The 17112-nt window shown below is 40.5% G+C and overlaps 2 protein-coding genes across 4 annotated transcripts; one reads left to right on the top strand and one right to left on the bottom strand.

Annotated features, from left to right (window-relative positions):
• Window positions 1-3057: 3057 nt before the first annotated feature.
• Window positions 3058-15480, top strand: LOC124284346 (carbohydrate sulfotransferase 9-like). Of its 3 annotated transcripts, none has more exons than XM_046720433.1 (3): window positions 3058-3248; window positions 3888-4045; window positions 14306-15480. In XM_046720433.1, exons 1-3 carry the CDS (start codon window positions 3137-3139, stop codon window positions 15446-15448), a joined length of 1413 nt encoding a protein of 470 aa, XP_046576389.1. In that variant the 5' UTR covers window positions 3058-3136; the 3' UTR covers window positions 15449-15480. The 3 variants fall into 3 exon arrangements, with proteins under 3 accessions (XP_046576389.1, XP_046576390.1, XP_046576388.1); XM_046720434.1 differs by lacking the exon at window positions 14306-15480 and adding an exon at window positions 9507-10751 and having other exon boundaries at window positions 3058-3221; XM_046720432.1 differs by lacking the exon at window positions 14306-15480 and adding an exon at window positions 9507-10751.
• Window positions 15481-16441: 961 nt separating this feature from the next.
• LOC124284355 lies at window positions 16442-17112 on the bottom strand. The gene is given in 3 exon segments (XM_046720441.1): window positions 16442-16522; window positions 16610-16938; window positions 16941-17112. Coding segments are annotated over 3 exon segments (582 nt in total).

Here is a 17112-nt window from a genome sequence, read left to right as displayed (position 1 = left end):
AAAATGGCATGCTTTGCAGATCATACTAACATGATGCTCCATTAAGAGATCACTTTCGTGAGAAGGACGCCCAGGTTCCTGATCACAGTTTCATGATACCTGAATCGTGCAAATCTTAAAGACTTTGTTTTTGTTACTCTTTTAACCATTACATATGAAAGATTTGTGGTTGTCTTATGCGGATATTCTTTAAAAATTGTGGTTATTTAATACCGAGCGATTAAAGTTGCCAAAAGTCGCCTGCTTCCCTCTCGCCCGCCAACGAAACCACAGACAACGTAACTCCGACTGCAGTGACGTCATATGAGGAACGATTTTCAGTTAGTTGTTGTAGCACGCTCATCATTTTGATGATTTCTCGACATCAACGACGACATGCTGAATCGTTGCTTTTTCAATTGCAGGGGTCGGGTGTATGCACATCCAGTTCGTGCTAAATGGGTTATGTTTGTGAGTGCGAAGCTGAAGCCTGAAACGATATTTACTTGTGTTCAGATCTTCACGGAAGTTAAAGAATCAAAACTACTTACTAGTAAAAATGCATATGATTGATGACCATAAAGATTTTCTATGACACAACTTGTAACATAACGAGAAGTGAGGTTCTGGTCGAAGTAACAATAAACATCGCTGCCACGAGAGAAATTGTTATGTATCAAAATCTAGCCATCAATAAAATACGTAACTGTTTTGATGTAACGGTGGAAACAAACCTAAATACCATTTATCCTCAGACTCATGTTCCCGACAAGAGTCGCCGCCATTTTTAAAAATAAAAAATCTGTTAGAATTAATGAGATTATAGTTTGTTTTCATCAAGTTAGAAAATCAAAACTACTTTCTACTCGTAGTTAAATATGTATTGGAATCATAATTGCAGACACAACTTATAACATAACGATTTCTTTCGATAAATTTCTTGCTACATTCCCATGGTTAATGTCCACTCACCAGTATGTAGATACTAGTCAATGTGCGTCTTTATATTTGGTCTTATAATCCAGATGTGTGAATTTATAACGAATCATAATTCGCACACACACCCTGTCTCATTACACTTGAAAACAATGATTCTGTTGAATGCTACGACAAATGAATAAAAACAAAATGCAAATATTAAAATTAAAACAGAAGGCCATAGGTTCCAAATGATGTGTCTTTTAACAGTTTAATATACCAGGTATTGATGTATAATGACAGCCAATAATGGGCAATCAATCAATGTATAATCCTTTGAAAGAAGGACGTTGTTTTGCAGAGTGTATTCAGTATAGATTAGTAAATCTACATACATAAACACTACATTTTGACAATTCTGTGTAAGATAAAAGTAATTAATCAATCAGCGTGTTATCGGTTAACTTAATCTGATCAACTGCAGACTGAGAATCCTTTGGAAAGAATGCTTTCATCAACTGAGTATCATCAGCGTAACTGTGATGACCCACATTCATGATGGAGATTAGATTTCCAAGGGCAGATGTGTATAACGTGAATAAAATAGGCCCAATGACAGATCCTTGCAGCACTCCAAACTTGGTATCGGTTGGATAGGTATGATGTAAATCATTGCAAGGCTACTCCATCAATCCCAATCACTTGCTTCAGAGTATCAATCACCTTCTCATGATCTATCGTGTCAAAGGCCGCAGACAGATCTAACAGCACAATTAACCCGACTTGCCCGTTGTCACATGATATAGTCATGTAAAGGCATTACGTAATGTATTGAAGGCAATTTGTCATGTATTAAAGTCATTATGCCATGTATTAAAGGCATTATGTCATGTATTAAAGGCATTATGTCATGTATTAAAGGCATTACATCATGCATTAAAGGCATTACGTCGTGTATTAAAGGCATTACGTCGTGTATTAAAGGCATTACGTCATGCATTAAAGGCATTACGTCATGCATTAAAGGCATTATGTCATGTATAAAAGGCATTACGTCATGCATTAAAGGCATAACGTCATGCATTAAAGGCATTACATCATGTATTCAAGGCATTATGTCATGTATTAAAGGCATTACGTCATGCAAAGGCATTACGTCATGCATTAAAGGCATTATGTCATGTATTAAAGGCATTACGTCATGTATTAAAGGCATTACGTCATGCATTTAAGGCATTATGTCATGTATTAAAGGCATTACGTCATGCATTTAAGGCATTATGTCATGTATTACAGGCATTATGTCATGTGTTATACAAAAAAACTGTTAAAGGTTTGGTTGATAACAACCAAATCTTACGTTAAAAAATGGCGAAGGGAATATCCGTATGATATTTACGAGGGATATTAAAATATTAGTTTCGCTTGCACGAAATCGGAGTCATTTCATTTCGCTTCACACATTTTACCCGTGTGGGGAATCGAACCCGGGTCTACGGCGTGACGAGCGAACGAACTGAGAGAGGAATCAGAGAGAGGGATAGCAAGAGATAGTGTGTGTCTGTGTCAGTGTGTTTTGTGTTTTTTCACGAGTGTTCTGTATGTGTCACGTACAGTGAGTGGGTGGGTGAATTCAGTTTTACGCCGCTTTTAGCAATATTCCAGCAATATCACGGCGCAGGACACCAGGAATGGGTTTCACAGTGTACCCATGTGGGGAATCGAACCCATGTCTTCAGCGTGACGAGCGAACGCTTTAACCACTAGGCTAACCCACCGCCCTGTGCCACATGCAGACGCAGACAGAAAGGGCTGTAAACACCTTTAGACAGAAAGAATTTCCAGCACTTTAAAATACACCCGTTTGGGGACTTTTGTTTCGAATAAGACTACGAAAGGCTATTAAGCTCATTGAGGACATAATTTTCCATCCTCTATCTATAAATATTTTTGGGGAAAGTCGAGGATATTTCTTGTCCAGGATATTCAGATATATTTTATTTGACTAAACAATAACTTAACGTCGACTGCCTTGTTTCTTTATGTTTGAGTTTTGCATGCATCAAACCTAAACATGACGCCCGACGTGTAAACCTCGTTTTCGTAAAAAGTCCTCATACCTTCCCTACACTCCTCTTTGTTACAATGAATTCATCCAAATGCATGGACTGCACGTGCCCATGTGTCGGTAATCGTTTGCGCAGTTCACGTGTCTGGATCTACCGTGATTGATCTCAAAATGATCAGTCGGAAAAGACAAGTGTTGTACATAATGGTTGTCGTCTCTGCTGTGTCGTTTTTCTACAACAGCAACCACGTGTTCAGTGAGTATGATCATGTCCTTGGAAAATGTGAGTAGATATGAGATTACGGGTCAAACATCTCGGTATGAGACAACAGCAGACTCTCGTGACGACAGTACGAAACCAGACGTTTCTTTTTCTTCCGTCACTTTATACAGACGATTCAATTTCTTTATAGCGAAACACTGGTGTATCAAAATATTTCTGAAACAGGAATTCAGTGTCTTTAAAAGAGCTGTTAAGTACAGGCTTTAATAACAACAGCTTAGGTTTCCCCATCAGCATCAGAGATTTTACGACCGCTCCTTGTAATTTTGTCATCACTTTGTGCTTCATCTATCAACTGATCCGTGAAGACCCGGGTTAGAATTGGAATTGGTAACCCATGCTTGTCGTAGGAGGCGACTAACCAGATAGGGTGGTCAGGCTCGCTGACTTTGTTGACTCGTGTCATCGTATCCCAAGTGTGTAGATCGATGCCCATGCTGTTAACTGGATTGTCTGGTTCAGATTCGATTACATGTATCAACAGACCATATAGCTTGAATATTGCTGAGTGCGGCCTTCACCAACAAACTATCAATCAACCAATCATCTACTAACTCAGTTAAAAACTTTGCAAATCGGGGAAACCTTGATTGAGACCTTGCTTAATTGGAAGTTTAACTACAAGAATGTCTTCTACAGACCATTCCCCGCACAGCGTGGCCCCGTACTCCCTTGTGCAGTCCCTCCAACTGACGCTGCAACTGCCCCGAAACACAACGTCCAGGAAGGTCATCGTACAGAGCTACATAAAGAATCTACAATCCCAGCTTGTCGGTAGGGTTCAGCAGCAGTATCAGGTAAGTTTAATATAAGGACTTGGTGGTCCCAGCACAGCGCTCGGCATTAATGGGTACAACAAGGACTGATCGGCTTGGAGTCAGTATAATGTGTCTGAGTGGGGTATTCATGCTAAACTGCGGATGGTATCTCAGTGAGCTAGCACTATAAAACCAGCTTAAGTCTGGGCTAGTACAAGCAGCCACACATCGTCGAAATATTAAGTGCGACGTTAAACCCCATTTCACCTCACTTGAGCAGACATAAAATTAAATCTAAGTTCATTTTCAGTTTGAAACCATAAGTGGAAATTATCTAGTAGCCCACGGACAAGTAAGATACCATTATTTGATTGCCCGAAATGAAAACTGACTTGTCCCGGGCGTCGGGCGATGGGATTTTGAACCCCTGACCCTAGTGGTTCATATCTTTGCTTGCCACGCCGCAGGCCCCGGTTCAATTCCCCACAATGTGTGAAGCCCATTTCTGGTGTCTCCCGCCATGATATTGCTGGAATACTGCTAAAAGCGTCATAAAACTAAACTCCCCCACTCATACTTAATTTTGGCATGGTATCTCAGTGAGCTAACACTATAAAACCAGCTTAAGTCTGGGCTAGTACAAGCAGCCACACATACGCACGCATGCACGTCGTCGAAATATTAAGTGCGACGTTACACCCCATTTCACCTCACCTCGCCTCTGTTTTTGAGAAAAAATATAAACTATATTAAACCTTCTTTGAGAGGCCTTTAGAAGTTGAGGCAGTAAGGAAGGATAACAATATATGGATGAACAACTTCTTTATTGCTTTGAGAGCGACGTTTCGGTGTAGGTTCTAACACCGTTATCAAGCAAGTGTTAGATAGTTAGAACCTACATCACTTGATTGATAGTTAGAACCTACATCACTTGATTGATAGTTAGAACCTAGTGAGAATATTTCGACGACGTGCATGCGAGTGTATGTGTGGCTGCTTGTACTAGCCCAGACTTAAGCTGGTTTTATAGTGCTAGCTCACTGAGATACCATCCGCAGTTTAGCATGAATACCCCACGCAGACACATTATACTGACTCCAAGCCGGCCAGTCCTTGTTGTACCCATTAATGCCGAGCGCCATGCTGGCACCACCAAGTACCATAGTTTATCGTCTTTTGGTATGACGCGGCCGGGGGATCGAACCCGCGAACCGCTCTCCAGGCGGACGCTCTAACCACTACACCACGAAGGCGGTTCCGAAAAACAGAAGCGGGAGAGCGAAAGGTACACGGACTGTATCTATAGTCCGGTGATTAGTCATGAACGAGAGTGAGTTTAGGTTTACGCCGCACTCAGCAATATTCCAGATATATGGCAGTGGTCTGTAAATAATCGAGTCTGGACCAGACACTTCAGTGATCAACAGCATGAGCATCGATCTACGCAATATTGGGATACTATGACATGTGTCAACCAAGTCAGCGAGCCTGACCACCTGATCCCGTTAGTCGCCTATTACGACATGCATGGGTTACTGAAGACAAATTCTATCCCGGAACTTCAGGGGTCCATGGTCGAGAAGGCCTTGGTTTTTCATATTCTATTATAATGCACGTTACCAAGCAACATGTTTTAATGGTATTTTAATGCAAAACAATAAAACACATGTAAAAGTATATTGATATATCTGCAGTTTTATGCCATCTCCAAACCATCTTTCTACCTACGATTTCGTGTAAATAACCATAATTACGTTGGATTGACTGATTCATGTAAGCGGTTCTTTTTCTCACTAAATTTGTATTTGTCTTATAGTAAAGTGGGAAAACCTGGAAGACGTTCTTATTCTAATTAGTGCGTGTCGACCATTGAAGCAATGTAGATATTGTGAAACTTTGTTCTATTACCGACGAATATAGTTTATATTATATACAGTCCAGTATGGTTCCCTGGACATGGCGTTTTTCTCGTTGATAGACCCGTGAAGGTCCGGGTTAGAATATTGATCTTCAGTCACCCATGCTTGGTAAGAGGCAACTAACGGGATCGGGTGGTTGGGCTCGCTGACATGGTTGACACATGTCATCGGTTCCCAATTGCGCAGATCGATGCTCATGCTGTTCATCACTGGATTGTCTGGTCCAGACTCGATTATTTACAGACCGCCGCCATATATCTGGAATATTGCCGAATGCGGCGAAAAACTTAACTCACTCACTCATTGAGGATACGATAATGGGAGTATAAGTAGTGCTTTACAGCATGATAAACGGGCCATCGGAAGAAACAATGTATTAGACATATGTGTAGGATATAAAATGACCCGCGGGCATTATTGAAAAGTAAGCCCGCTTCCCAAGGGATTATATCTTCCGCTTCCCAAGGGACGAGGGCTTACTTTTTAATAATGCCCTCGGGTCATGTTATATCCAACTTATAAACCGACCGAAGATATAATTTCAATATTTGGTATTTACTGTTGAAATCAACTGGGATGAGACTGGCAGCCGACACCTTGCCTTGCACGCGCTACCCGTGTCCTGCACATGTGCTGCCCGCACTACCCGTCCTGTGAGGAACACATGGTTTGTGCTGACAAACAATCTTATTCTTCGCAGCGATCCTTCGTAGCCTAGTAGATAAAACCGCCAAGCTAATAAGCGAAGGGTTGCAGGTTCGAAACCAGATGTCGGCACTATATGTTGGAAGTTTTAAATGTGATGCTTTATGATCGCATTCAGTGATAGCAAGACAAAGTTATATCAATCTTCAAAACAAAGTAATACCGAAGTAATATCCCGGGACAGAGGGACAAGATTGAAGTAATATCCCGGGACAGAGGGACAATATTGAAGTAATATCCCCGGGACAGAAGGACAATATTGAAGTAATATCCCGGGGCTAGAGGGACAATATTGAAGTAATATCCCGGGACAGAGGGACAATATTGAAGTAATATCCCCGGGACAGAAGGACAATATTGAAGTAATATCCCGGGGCTAGAGGGACAATATTTAAGTAATGTCCCGGGGCTAGAGGACCCCCTAATCGACGGGCCATCGGGATATGACTAAAGTACTGTCGGAAATGCTAGAAAATGCTTTTTAGCCTTCATACTTTGATAAAGGTGATAAATGTACTATGTTGTCAATATATCAACTCGCCTATAGTGTACCTAATTTTTATTTCAATCGATTTAACATTCCCATGTATTTAAAGGGCAGTTTACAGGAGAGAATATGGTACCAAAACAACAACAGAAATCTGAAATAGTCTTTACATTTATGCTAATAATACAGGTGGTGTAAAAATATGAATCAACGTTTTTCTTTAACAAATAAATGTTGAATATTTGTGTTGCTTTACTTAATTATCGTTTCTTTATTGAAGAAATATTAATATAAATGTTAAGTCTTGATAAAAAAGTTTCCCGTCATGCATGCGCATCTTTATCACAGCGTCCACTATGGCCAACTATTTGCAGTCAGTTGTTGCAAAGGTTTATAAGTTTTTGTGCTTGAAAAAGACAAAGGTAAACCTTTCATTAGTTTAGAAAGGGTTTATTACAGAACTTGTAGAGCTGTTGGTATGTCTTACCAACAAGTTTACAATATTGTACACAAATCAGACAAGACAGAGACCGTCTCAAAAGCAAAATCGGGACGTAAAACCATCCTTGACAACTTTGACAAGGGAGTACTTAGACGGGCGGTCTACAAACTTTATGAGAAGAATAATATATATATTCTAAATAAGCTACACCAGTGACTTCGTTAAATCTTTGGCCCATGTTCTCAACTAGATTAAACTGACCGAATTACATCCATATTTTTGCGATGAAATATACTGTTGACATGCAAAACATTTATTAAAACGTTGCACATTATTTTCTACAACCAATCGATAAGATAACACAAGTGATAGGAATCTTTCCAATGAACAGTAATTCGTATGTTTATTTCAAAACAAACACACATACACACATACACAAATGATCCCTTACATAACCAATACGTATACTATACGTACACATATTCAACATTTTGAAGAAAACATCTATTGAGATGATCCCTTCCCCCGAGCGTTTGCTCAGGTGTCAATTTCACCTGTCGATACCGTGCATGCTGATGACGTAGCACAAGCAGTTAATGTTTGTATCAAATAACGTCCCACTACCAGTTATTTGTCTAATTTTTTGGTATTTTCATCAGTAAAAACACATTTTAGGGCATGTCTCAAAATTTATTCCCTCGGTCTACATTAGGTAGATGTTTCTTAAAGTGATATTTGTTATTTATGTAACTGTAATACCTCTGAATTTTAAATATAAGTCAAAAAGCATTTTTCTAGCATTTACGACGGTACTTTAGAAATACTGCCTTGCAAGAACAATAAAGTAACGTCACTGGAGGTTTATGATGTTTATGATGTATATTAATTATAACACAGCCAGCAACACGCGATCTGTCTGTTTCTTGTTTAACGCAGCACACATAAATAAGCCTATCCCTATATTATAAGTTGTTCACTGGTCACAGGGCTGTGGGGTAGCCTAATGGTTAAAGCGTCCGCTCGTCACCCGGCTTCGATTCCCCACATGGGTACAATGTGTGAAGCCCACTTCTGGTGTCCCCCACCGTGATGTTGCTGAAATATTGCTAAAAGAGGTGTAAAACCCAACTCGCTCACTCAACCATCACTGTGGCTAATATTTTTATAATAGATAAGTATCTTTTCACCCAATGCGTGCATTGTTCAGTGAAATAATCACACTGGAACATCTCCAGTCACTAAAATCCTTCCATTCGCTCAGCGCCGCTCGTTCTTTGTCATGCGTATAAACAAGAGGTGAAACTGTTTGGCCATGACGCTCAACAACGTCTAATTATAAACTCGCTCGCGTGCATCAAACTCTATAAGCCCTGTGCAGAGAGAAACCTAAACGGATCTTATGTTGATATATACGCGACGAAGTTTGGATTTTACGAAGTCTACAAAACATGTCCATACTAGCATAACGGTAGGTATATTTTGAACATTTCAGCCACGTGACCTGAACGTCACATATATGGATACAATGAGAAATTCATACAAACAGGGGCTCCTTACTGCTTTGTGAAAGGTCCAGATCATTTCATATATTACGCACGCGATAGGTGTTCATCTAATAAACGTGTATACGGCTAATGAAAATGGAATTTGGGATTGTGGGGAAGATTCAAGGGTCCGTTACACTCCGTGCCTTAAACACCCGATGACAGAAGAAAATTATTTCAATTGTTGTGGTCTTGCTTCGGGCCCATCTCATCGGTTCCCAAAAAGCTGATACTGTCACAACTCGCTGCTCTGGTTGTTTGGCGCAAAGACGAGTATCTACTTTCCCACGTGATACAGCTCCGGCGTACATTATGTTTGTCAAAGCTCATCATTCTGAAAAGACCACTTTCTCTTTAAGCTTTCATTTTGGAAACGCAAGCTATTATGATTATATATTTTCAGGCTGGCGACAAGGAGGTATATCTGAAGAGGCGCAGCCACGTGAAGAACGCCTGCAAGAAGCTAAACCGTACTCGTAATATAACCCCCAAGGAGCTTCGCCTGCAGACCAGCGTCGTTCGAACCCCCAACCTGCTTTACTGTGCAATACCAAAGTGCGGGACTACTTTTTGGCGGAGAGTTGTGGTAGCACTCACGCGGAAGGATCCATCTATAAGAAGCCCATTCCTGCTTTCCTATTCAGACTTCAATGTTAACAAGGCTGCTTTCAACAGAACCCTTCTGAAACCCAAGAATTTCCACGCACTGCAGCACTTATTAAATAATTCTTTGAAATTCGTCTTCACACGGGATCCATATCACAGGTTGTTTTCATCATACGTGGACAAAATCTACGCTCCAAATAATCAGTTCTGGGAGGTTATTGCCAAGAAGGCCGCGTTGTTGGTCCGGAAGGACATCCGCGATCCTAATGCCACATGTGGTCAGGATCTTACGTTTAGAGAAATGGTTCGTTACCTGAACACATTGTCACCTCAAAAGTATGACGAACATTTCTTGCCGGGTTCTCTGAAATGTGACGTGTGCAGCGTAGAGTATGATGTCATTGGCAAAATGGAGACATTTATCAAGGATATGACTTACATATTAAATAAGTCTGATTCAGTGGGACGTTACTTACAATTTAACGACGTGTCCGCTGAGTATAAGGTAGACTACATCGTCGATGCCGTCACAAGAGCGTTTTTGTTTAAAAATAATGACAATAAACGTTGGAAAAGTTGGACCAAGTGCATCAGTACTCATGCAGCCAATCAGAGGATATGGCGCCAATTACAAATAGGTGGGTACATTGACAAGACGGACCCTTATCCCTTAAGCTCTCGGGAAAGTGACGTCATATCAATGACTGAATACATCAACATGGCGCTGAAGGCATTTAAGCGGTCCTCCAAGAAAGCCAAAGCTCAAAAGACCGAAGCGTATTTACAGGCATATAGTGAACTATCTCGTGATGATTTAGAAACTCTGAGAGAGAAATACTTGGACGATTTTTATTTGTATGACTATAATGATAGACCTAAAGATCTATTTGAGCAGGTCCGTAAAGAGAAATTATGGGATTTCAATTACTATGATCTGTTGAATGTGAAATAGAGGTATTTTCCTCACTCATAAACAAGGTCCATAAGCTTGGTTGTAATGTTTGTAATGTTTGTAAGGTTTGTAAATAAATTATCATTGGTACTTGCATTTCAGTTTGTGTGTCTCTCTGAGTATTGAGTTTGTTATCGACTAAAAAAGGCAGTGGAATATGTTTATGTTCAAGCTCTGCACTAAACATTTATAATTATAAGGATGTATGGGTATAATCAGTTGGGGAATTAATGTTTATCAGACCGTTTAGATTGTGAAATGCAAACCACAGATGATTCATTTATTAACAAACTAAATTATGGGTCATGAATATTTTAGGGTTGTATTTTTTGCAATTGTTAGCTGAGTCTACGCTGAAAGAGAACACACACCAAAAATAACAATACCAAACTTTGTTCAGTGTGAATCCCCTTGTAATCACAATCTTTGCTGAGTGTGAATCCCCTAAAGTACTGTCAGAAATAGAAACAAACTGTTTTTAGGCTGTTACTCTGTATCCCTAACATTTACACAATTACAAATAGCATATGTCGAAATAACCCACATCGGCCTAACTGAGCGTTCAGTAGGATGCTTAATAGGATATCCAAAAAAGCATGTTTTCTCGTAAAATCGGGCAAAACTTAGAAAAATACGAATAGCTGCTGAAAACAATAGATCGAATATATATGGCAATTAGGTCACTCAGCCAGATATGACGACGGGCCGTGAGACTCACCTGGCATGAAATGCACGTGCTGCCTACAGGCACAAGGGGTCATCTCAAATATATTTTATGTTTTTTTCATGTGCGTTGTATATGTCTCATCTATTAACATCTTACGTGTCTTTCTTTCATAAAGTTTATGTTGAGATATGTAAAAGAGTATGATAACCATAGAAAAGCTTAAATTAGCCATCGTATTAAATGTCTAAAAATATATAGGTGACATGACCACCCGAAGATCGACAGGACTGGATATTATTTGTAAATTGTTATGACATGCCGTTTACTTCCCCAGTTTAATTCCCCTGAAGGATTATCTCTTCTTAGCGGATATCTCTATCCCCTAGCCCGACCCCCAACACCGTCTGCGACACCCGTCCTAGTTTTGCTTTGAGACGACCCCTTCTATCCGTTTGTTTTTATAGTGATAGTGCGGCTCCATGGTAGCTACATCCTTAATAATTTCAGTCTTAGAGTTATTATTTTTTTACGTCAGCTAGCGTTTATAATGAAGTTAATTTTAATTTCAAAATGGGCATTTAAAAAAAGTTCCTTTGTAATACAATATCATCGCACACTAATGTGCATAGAGCCCTGGGCCTAGATTTTCGAAGCTCTCTTAGCGCTAAGATTGTCGTAAGTTAATGTCAATGTATGGCACTTACGACTATCTTAGCGCTAAGAGAGCTTCGAAAATCTAGGCCCTGGTCTGTTCCAAATAAGTCGCTTTCGACTTAGAAAAAACTGCATTGCTCATTTCTGCACTAATCTCTCCTCAGTAAAGTCCTTTTTCTACGTTTCCTATCTCCCTACCACCGAGACTGTAGTTAGAGCGAACTTAGTTTCACATTATCACATTAACTACATAAATTGTAGATAAAAATGCGAAAAATCAGGGTTTTTTTATTTCCGACAGTTCTTAGGTAATCACAAACTTGGCTCAGTGTGAATCCCGTTGTAATCACAAATTGTGCTGCGTGTGAATCCCCGAGTAATCACAAATTGTGCTGCGTGTGAATCCCCGAGTAATCACAAACTGTGCTGCGTGTGAATCCCCGAGTAATCACAAACTGTGCTGCGTGTGAATCCCCTTGTAATCACAAATTGTGCTGCGTGTGAATCCCCTAGTAATCACAAATTGTGCTGCGTGTGAATCCCCTAGTAATCACAAACTTTCCTCAGTGAGAATCCCCTAGTAATCACAAACTTTGCTGAGTGTGATTCCCCTAGTAATCACAAACTTTGTTCAGTGTGAATCCCCTAGTAATCACAAACTTTGTTCAGTGTGATTCCCCTAGTAATCACAAACTTTGTTCAGTGTGATTCCCCTAGTAATCACAAACTTTGTTTCAGTGTGAATCCCCTAGTAATCACAAACTTTGTTGAGTGTGAATCCCCTAGTAATCACAAACTTTGCTGTATGAATCCCCTAGTAATCACAAACTTTGTTCAGTGTGAATCCCCTAGTAATCACAAACTTTGTTCAGTGTGAATCCCCTAGTAATCACAAACTTTGCTGAGTGTGATTCCCCTAGTAATCACAAACTTTGCTGCGTGTGAATCCCCTAGTAATCACAAACTTTCCTCAGTGAGAATCCCCTAGTAATCACAAACTTTGTTCAGTGTGAATCCCCTAGTAATCACAAACTTTGTTCAGTGTGATTCCCCTAGTAATCACAAACTTTGCTGAGTGTGATTCCCCTAGTAATCACAAATTGTGCTGCGTGTGAATCCCCTAGTAATCACAAACTTTCCTCAGTGAGAATCCCCTAGTAATCACAAACTTTGCTGAGTGTGATTCCCCTAGTAATCACAAACTTTGTTCAGTGTGAATCCCCTAGTAATCACAAACTTTGCTGTAATCACAAAGTGTGATTCCCCTAGTAATCACAAATTGTGCTGCGTGTGAATCCCCTAGTAATCACAAACTTTCCTCAGTGAGAGTAATCACCTAGTAATCACAAACTTTGTTGAGTGAGTGTAGAATCCCTAGTAATCACAAACTTTGTTCAGTGTGAATCCCCTAGTAATCACAAACTTTGCTGAGTGTGATTCCCTAGTAATCACAAATTAATGCTGCGTGTGAATCCCCTAGTAATCACAAACTTTCCTCAGTGAGAATCTCTAGTAATCACAAACTTTGCTGAGTGTGATTCCCCTAGTAATCACAAACTTTGTTCAGTGTGAATCCTAGTAATCATCACAAACTTTTGCTGAGTGTGAATCCCCTAGTAATCACAAACTTTGCTGAGTGTGATTCCCCTAGTAATCACAAACTCTTTTCAGTGTGAATCCCCTAGTAATCACAAACTTTGTTCAGTGATTCCCCTAGTAATCACAAACTTTGTTGAGTGTGAATCCCCTAGTAATCACAAACTTTGTTCAGTGAATCCCCTAGTAATCACAAACTTTGTTGATTGTGATTCCCCTAGTAATCACAAACTTTGTTGAGTGTGATTCCCCTAGTAATCACAAACTTTGCTGTGTGAATCCCCCAGTAATCACAAACTTTGTTCAGTGTGATTCCCCTAGTAATCACAAACCTTGCTCACTAAATAGTAACAATAATTCTGATGACATTGCATATGTCTTTCACCAGACTTCTAATGTGATTTAGCTAAGAGTATTCAAATTCCCACGTTTTTGGTTTGTTTATCAGATTCATATAGACTTATGTTGTTTTTCTATACTATCTAAACACATATCTTTAAGCTCAAGAGTTCGTTAATCTTAGGGGCGGTGGGGAAGCCTAGTGGTTAAAGCGTTCGCTTGTCACGCCGAAGACCCGGGTTCAATCCCCCACATGGGTACAATGTGCCCATTCCTGGTATCCCCCCGCCGTGATATTGCTGGAATATTACCAAAAGCGGCCTAACATCAAATTCACACTCGATAAACTGGAATCTGGAAATTTGATTTGTCTTATTCTTCCTTTCAGACATTACCGTTTCAAGGGTTAGAGAAAATGTACAGATCCAGACGAAAGTTGGTTAGGGACATATGTCGAGTCCGCAGAAGTGGGAAAATGAAGGCAGATAAACTCCAGCGTCAGATTAGCGTTCTGAAAAACCCCAACTTGTTTTATTGTGCCGTGCCGAAAGCCGGGAGTACTTTCTGGAGGCGCGTGTTTGTAGCAGCCAAAAGAAGGAAATCTGGGTTATCATCCCCGTATTTGTATTCATACTCAGATTTTATAACCAACAATTACGCTTTGGATATAAAACTGACAAAATCTAACCGAAAGAAAGATTTACAGAAAACTCTCAAGTCTACTTTCAAATTCCTTTTCACACGTGACCCGTATCATAGACTATTTTCTACGTATATTGACAAAATGTTCGCTCCTAATAGTGTGTTTTGGGAGTATACTGCCAAACGGGCTATAAAGAAGGTTCGGACTGATGGGCGGTTTTACACTGGGTGCGGAGCGGATATTAAGTTTGTGGAATTAGTTAGGTACTTGAACACGCTTCATCCCAATAATTACAACGAGCATCTTATCCCGACAACAGGGAAATGCGACGTTTGTAGTGTCGATTATGACGTCATCGGCAAGATGGAGACCTTCACGAACGACGCCATGTATATTTTGAACAGAACCGGTTTGCTCGGGAAGCAGATTGTTTTCTACGACATGAGGACTGAGCATGAAGTTGATTACATCATCGATGCTGTCGTCAGGGGTTTCCGTCTTAAGCATGTTAAAAGGAGTGCTTGGATCAATTGTGTCAGCAGCCATGCGGGATACCAACGAATATGGCGGCAGTTGCAAATCGCTGGACTGATAGACAAGACACGCCAATATCCGCTTACCTCTCTCGGAAGTGAGACCATCAGTGTGACGGAATATATAAACATGGCACTTGAAGCCTACAGACTGTCTAGTCCGTTATCCATTCTCAACAAGAAGGAAGCGTACTTGCAGGCCTATTCTCAGTTATCTCTGAGAGACTTGGAAGCCATCAGGGAGAAATACCTTGATGACTTCTATACGTTCGGGTATCCTGATCGGCCACCCGAACTTTTCCACAGAGCAAGTATTCCTCAACAAAATATGTTTGACTACTTCGACCTGTTATAATAAAGCTAGTATGAATAACCGTTTTACACATATTATGTTTTTGTTTGTTGTTCAAATCCGCACTCAGCAATATTCCAAATATATGTAGGCGGTCTGTAAATATTTGAGTCTGGACCAGGCAATCTTGTGATCAAAAGCAGGAGCTTCGATCTTCTCAATTGGGATACGATGACATGTGTCGACCAATGTCAGCGAGCCTGACCACCCGATCCCGTTAGCCATCTTTTACGACAAGCATGGGTTGCTGAAGACCAATTGTAACCTCTGATCTTCACACTGTCTGGTAAAACGTTGTTAATTTGGAATCCTGTTGGAATTATATTAGATACAAGGAACTTGATTGTTAATCTGCTGGACACTCTCTTGGCTAGTTACATGACGCGGACAAAGACAATACTTACACCTCTACACCAAAATGGGCTTCACACATTGTACCCATGTGGGGAAGTGAACCCGGGTCTTCGGAGTGACGAGCGTCAGGGATCGGGTGGTCAGGCTCGCTGGCTTGGTTGACACATGTCATCGAATCCCAAACGCTTAGATTGATGTTCATGCTGTTGGTCACTGGATTGTCTGGTCCAGATGCGATTATTTACACACACTGTCGCCCTATAGCTGGAATATTGCTGAGTGCGGCGTACAACTAAACTCACTCTCACTCTTGGCACGTTTTTCTGAACCAGGGACTTCATACACCTGCTTCAAGTTGAAACTATACTGACACATGTAAGGAGTGAAATGAATGATAAATTTTATGACCACACAAAACCCAGTAACACATCAGGGTAAGAGTAACAGTTACTATATATTTTCAGGTGTTCCAAAATGGCAAGAGGCAATGTGCTCATTAACAAAGAAACGTAACACGAAATACAGACACTATCTGATCCACTGATAGTCTAATAGTCTACATTGCTCAACCAGTAAGGGGCGTCTCTGGACTTTCGGTCGGGTATGCAGCTGACTTTTAAATAAAAACGGCTGCTTTCAGGACTACTTCAGTTTCATGACATCAAAGTAGTCAAAACCAGTCCAATGTTTTCTGTTTTCGTTGAACAGTTCCTCAGGGCGCGTGTTATAATCAAACATTTCAAAATCGACCATATAGTTTTGGCGGAGATTGTCCATTTCTTTAAATGACGCTATCGAATAGGCTTGTTAAAAGGCTTCTTTCTTGTTGGCTTTAGCCGACGGCCCGGATTTCTTGAAGGCCTCCAGTGCCATGTTGAGATATTCAGTCACGGTGATGTTGTTACTCTGCTCGGGTGAAAGCGGGTACGACTGTATTTTCTCTATCATCCCTCCTATTTGCAACTGACGCCATAATCTCTGGTTTCCTGCATGAAGACTTAGGCACCGCGTCCATCCCTCCCTAAGGTCATACGCCCTCACCACAGCATCAACTATGTAATCCACCTTATACTCAGTGTTCATATCTCTGAATATTATATCACTGTTATAGGACCCTACCTTTTCAAAATATACCGTGTGTCATCTTCGAACGTTTCCATCTTGCAAATGATGTCATAGTCTACTGCGCATGCGTCGCATGTGTACGCAACCGGTCGAAGGTGAGGGTCAATTGTTTTAAACTGACGAGTGTTTAAATACTTGACATATTCATCAAACGAAACATCGGATCCACAAGTCTCCTTGGTATTCAT

This window comes from Haliotis rubra, unplaced genomic scaffold (genome assembly GCF_003918875.1).
Source record: "Haliotis rubra isolate DU_JTF1 unplaced genomic scaffold, ASM391887v1 Scf334, whole genome shotgun sequence".
Taxonomy (NCBI): Eukaryota; Metazoa; Mollusca; class Gastropoda; order Lepetellida; family Haliotidae; genus Haliotis; species Haliotis rubra.
The sequence above is the reverse complement of the archived record's forward strand: the minus strand, read 5'-3'. Positions and strand labels throughout refer to the sequence as shown.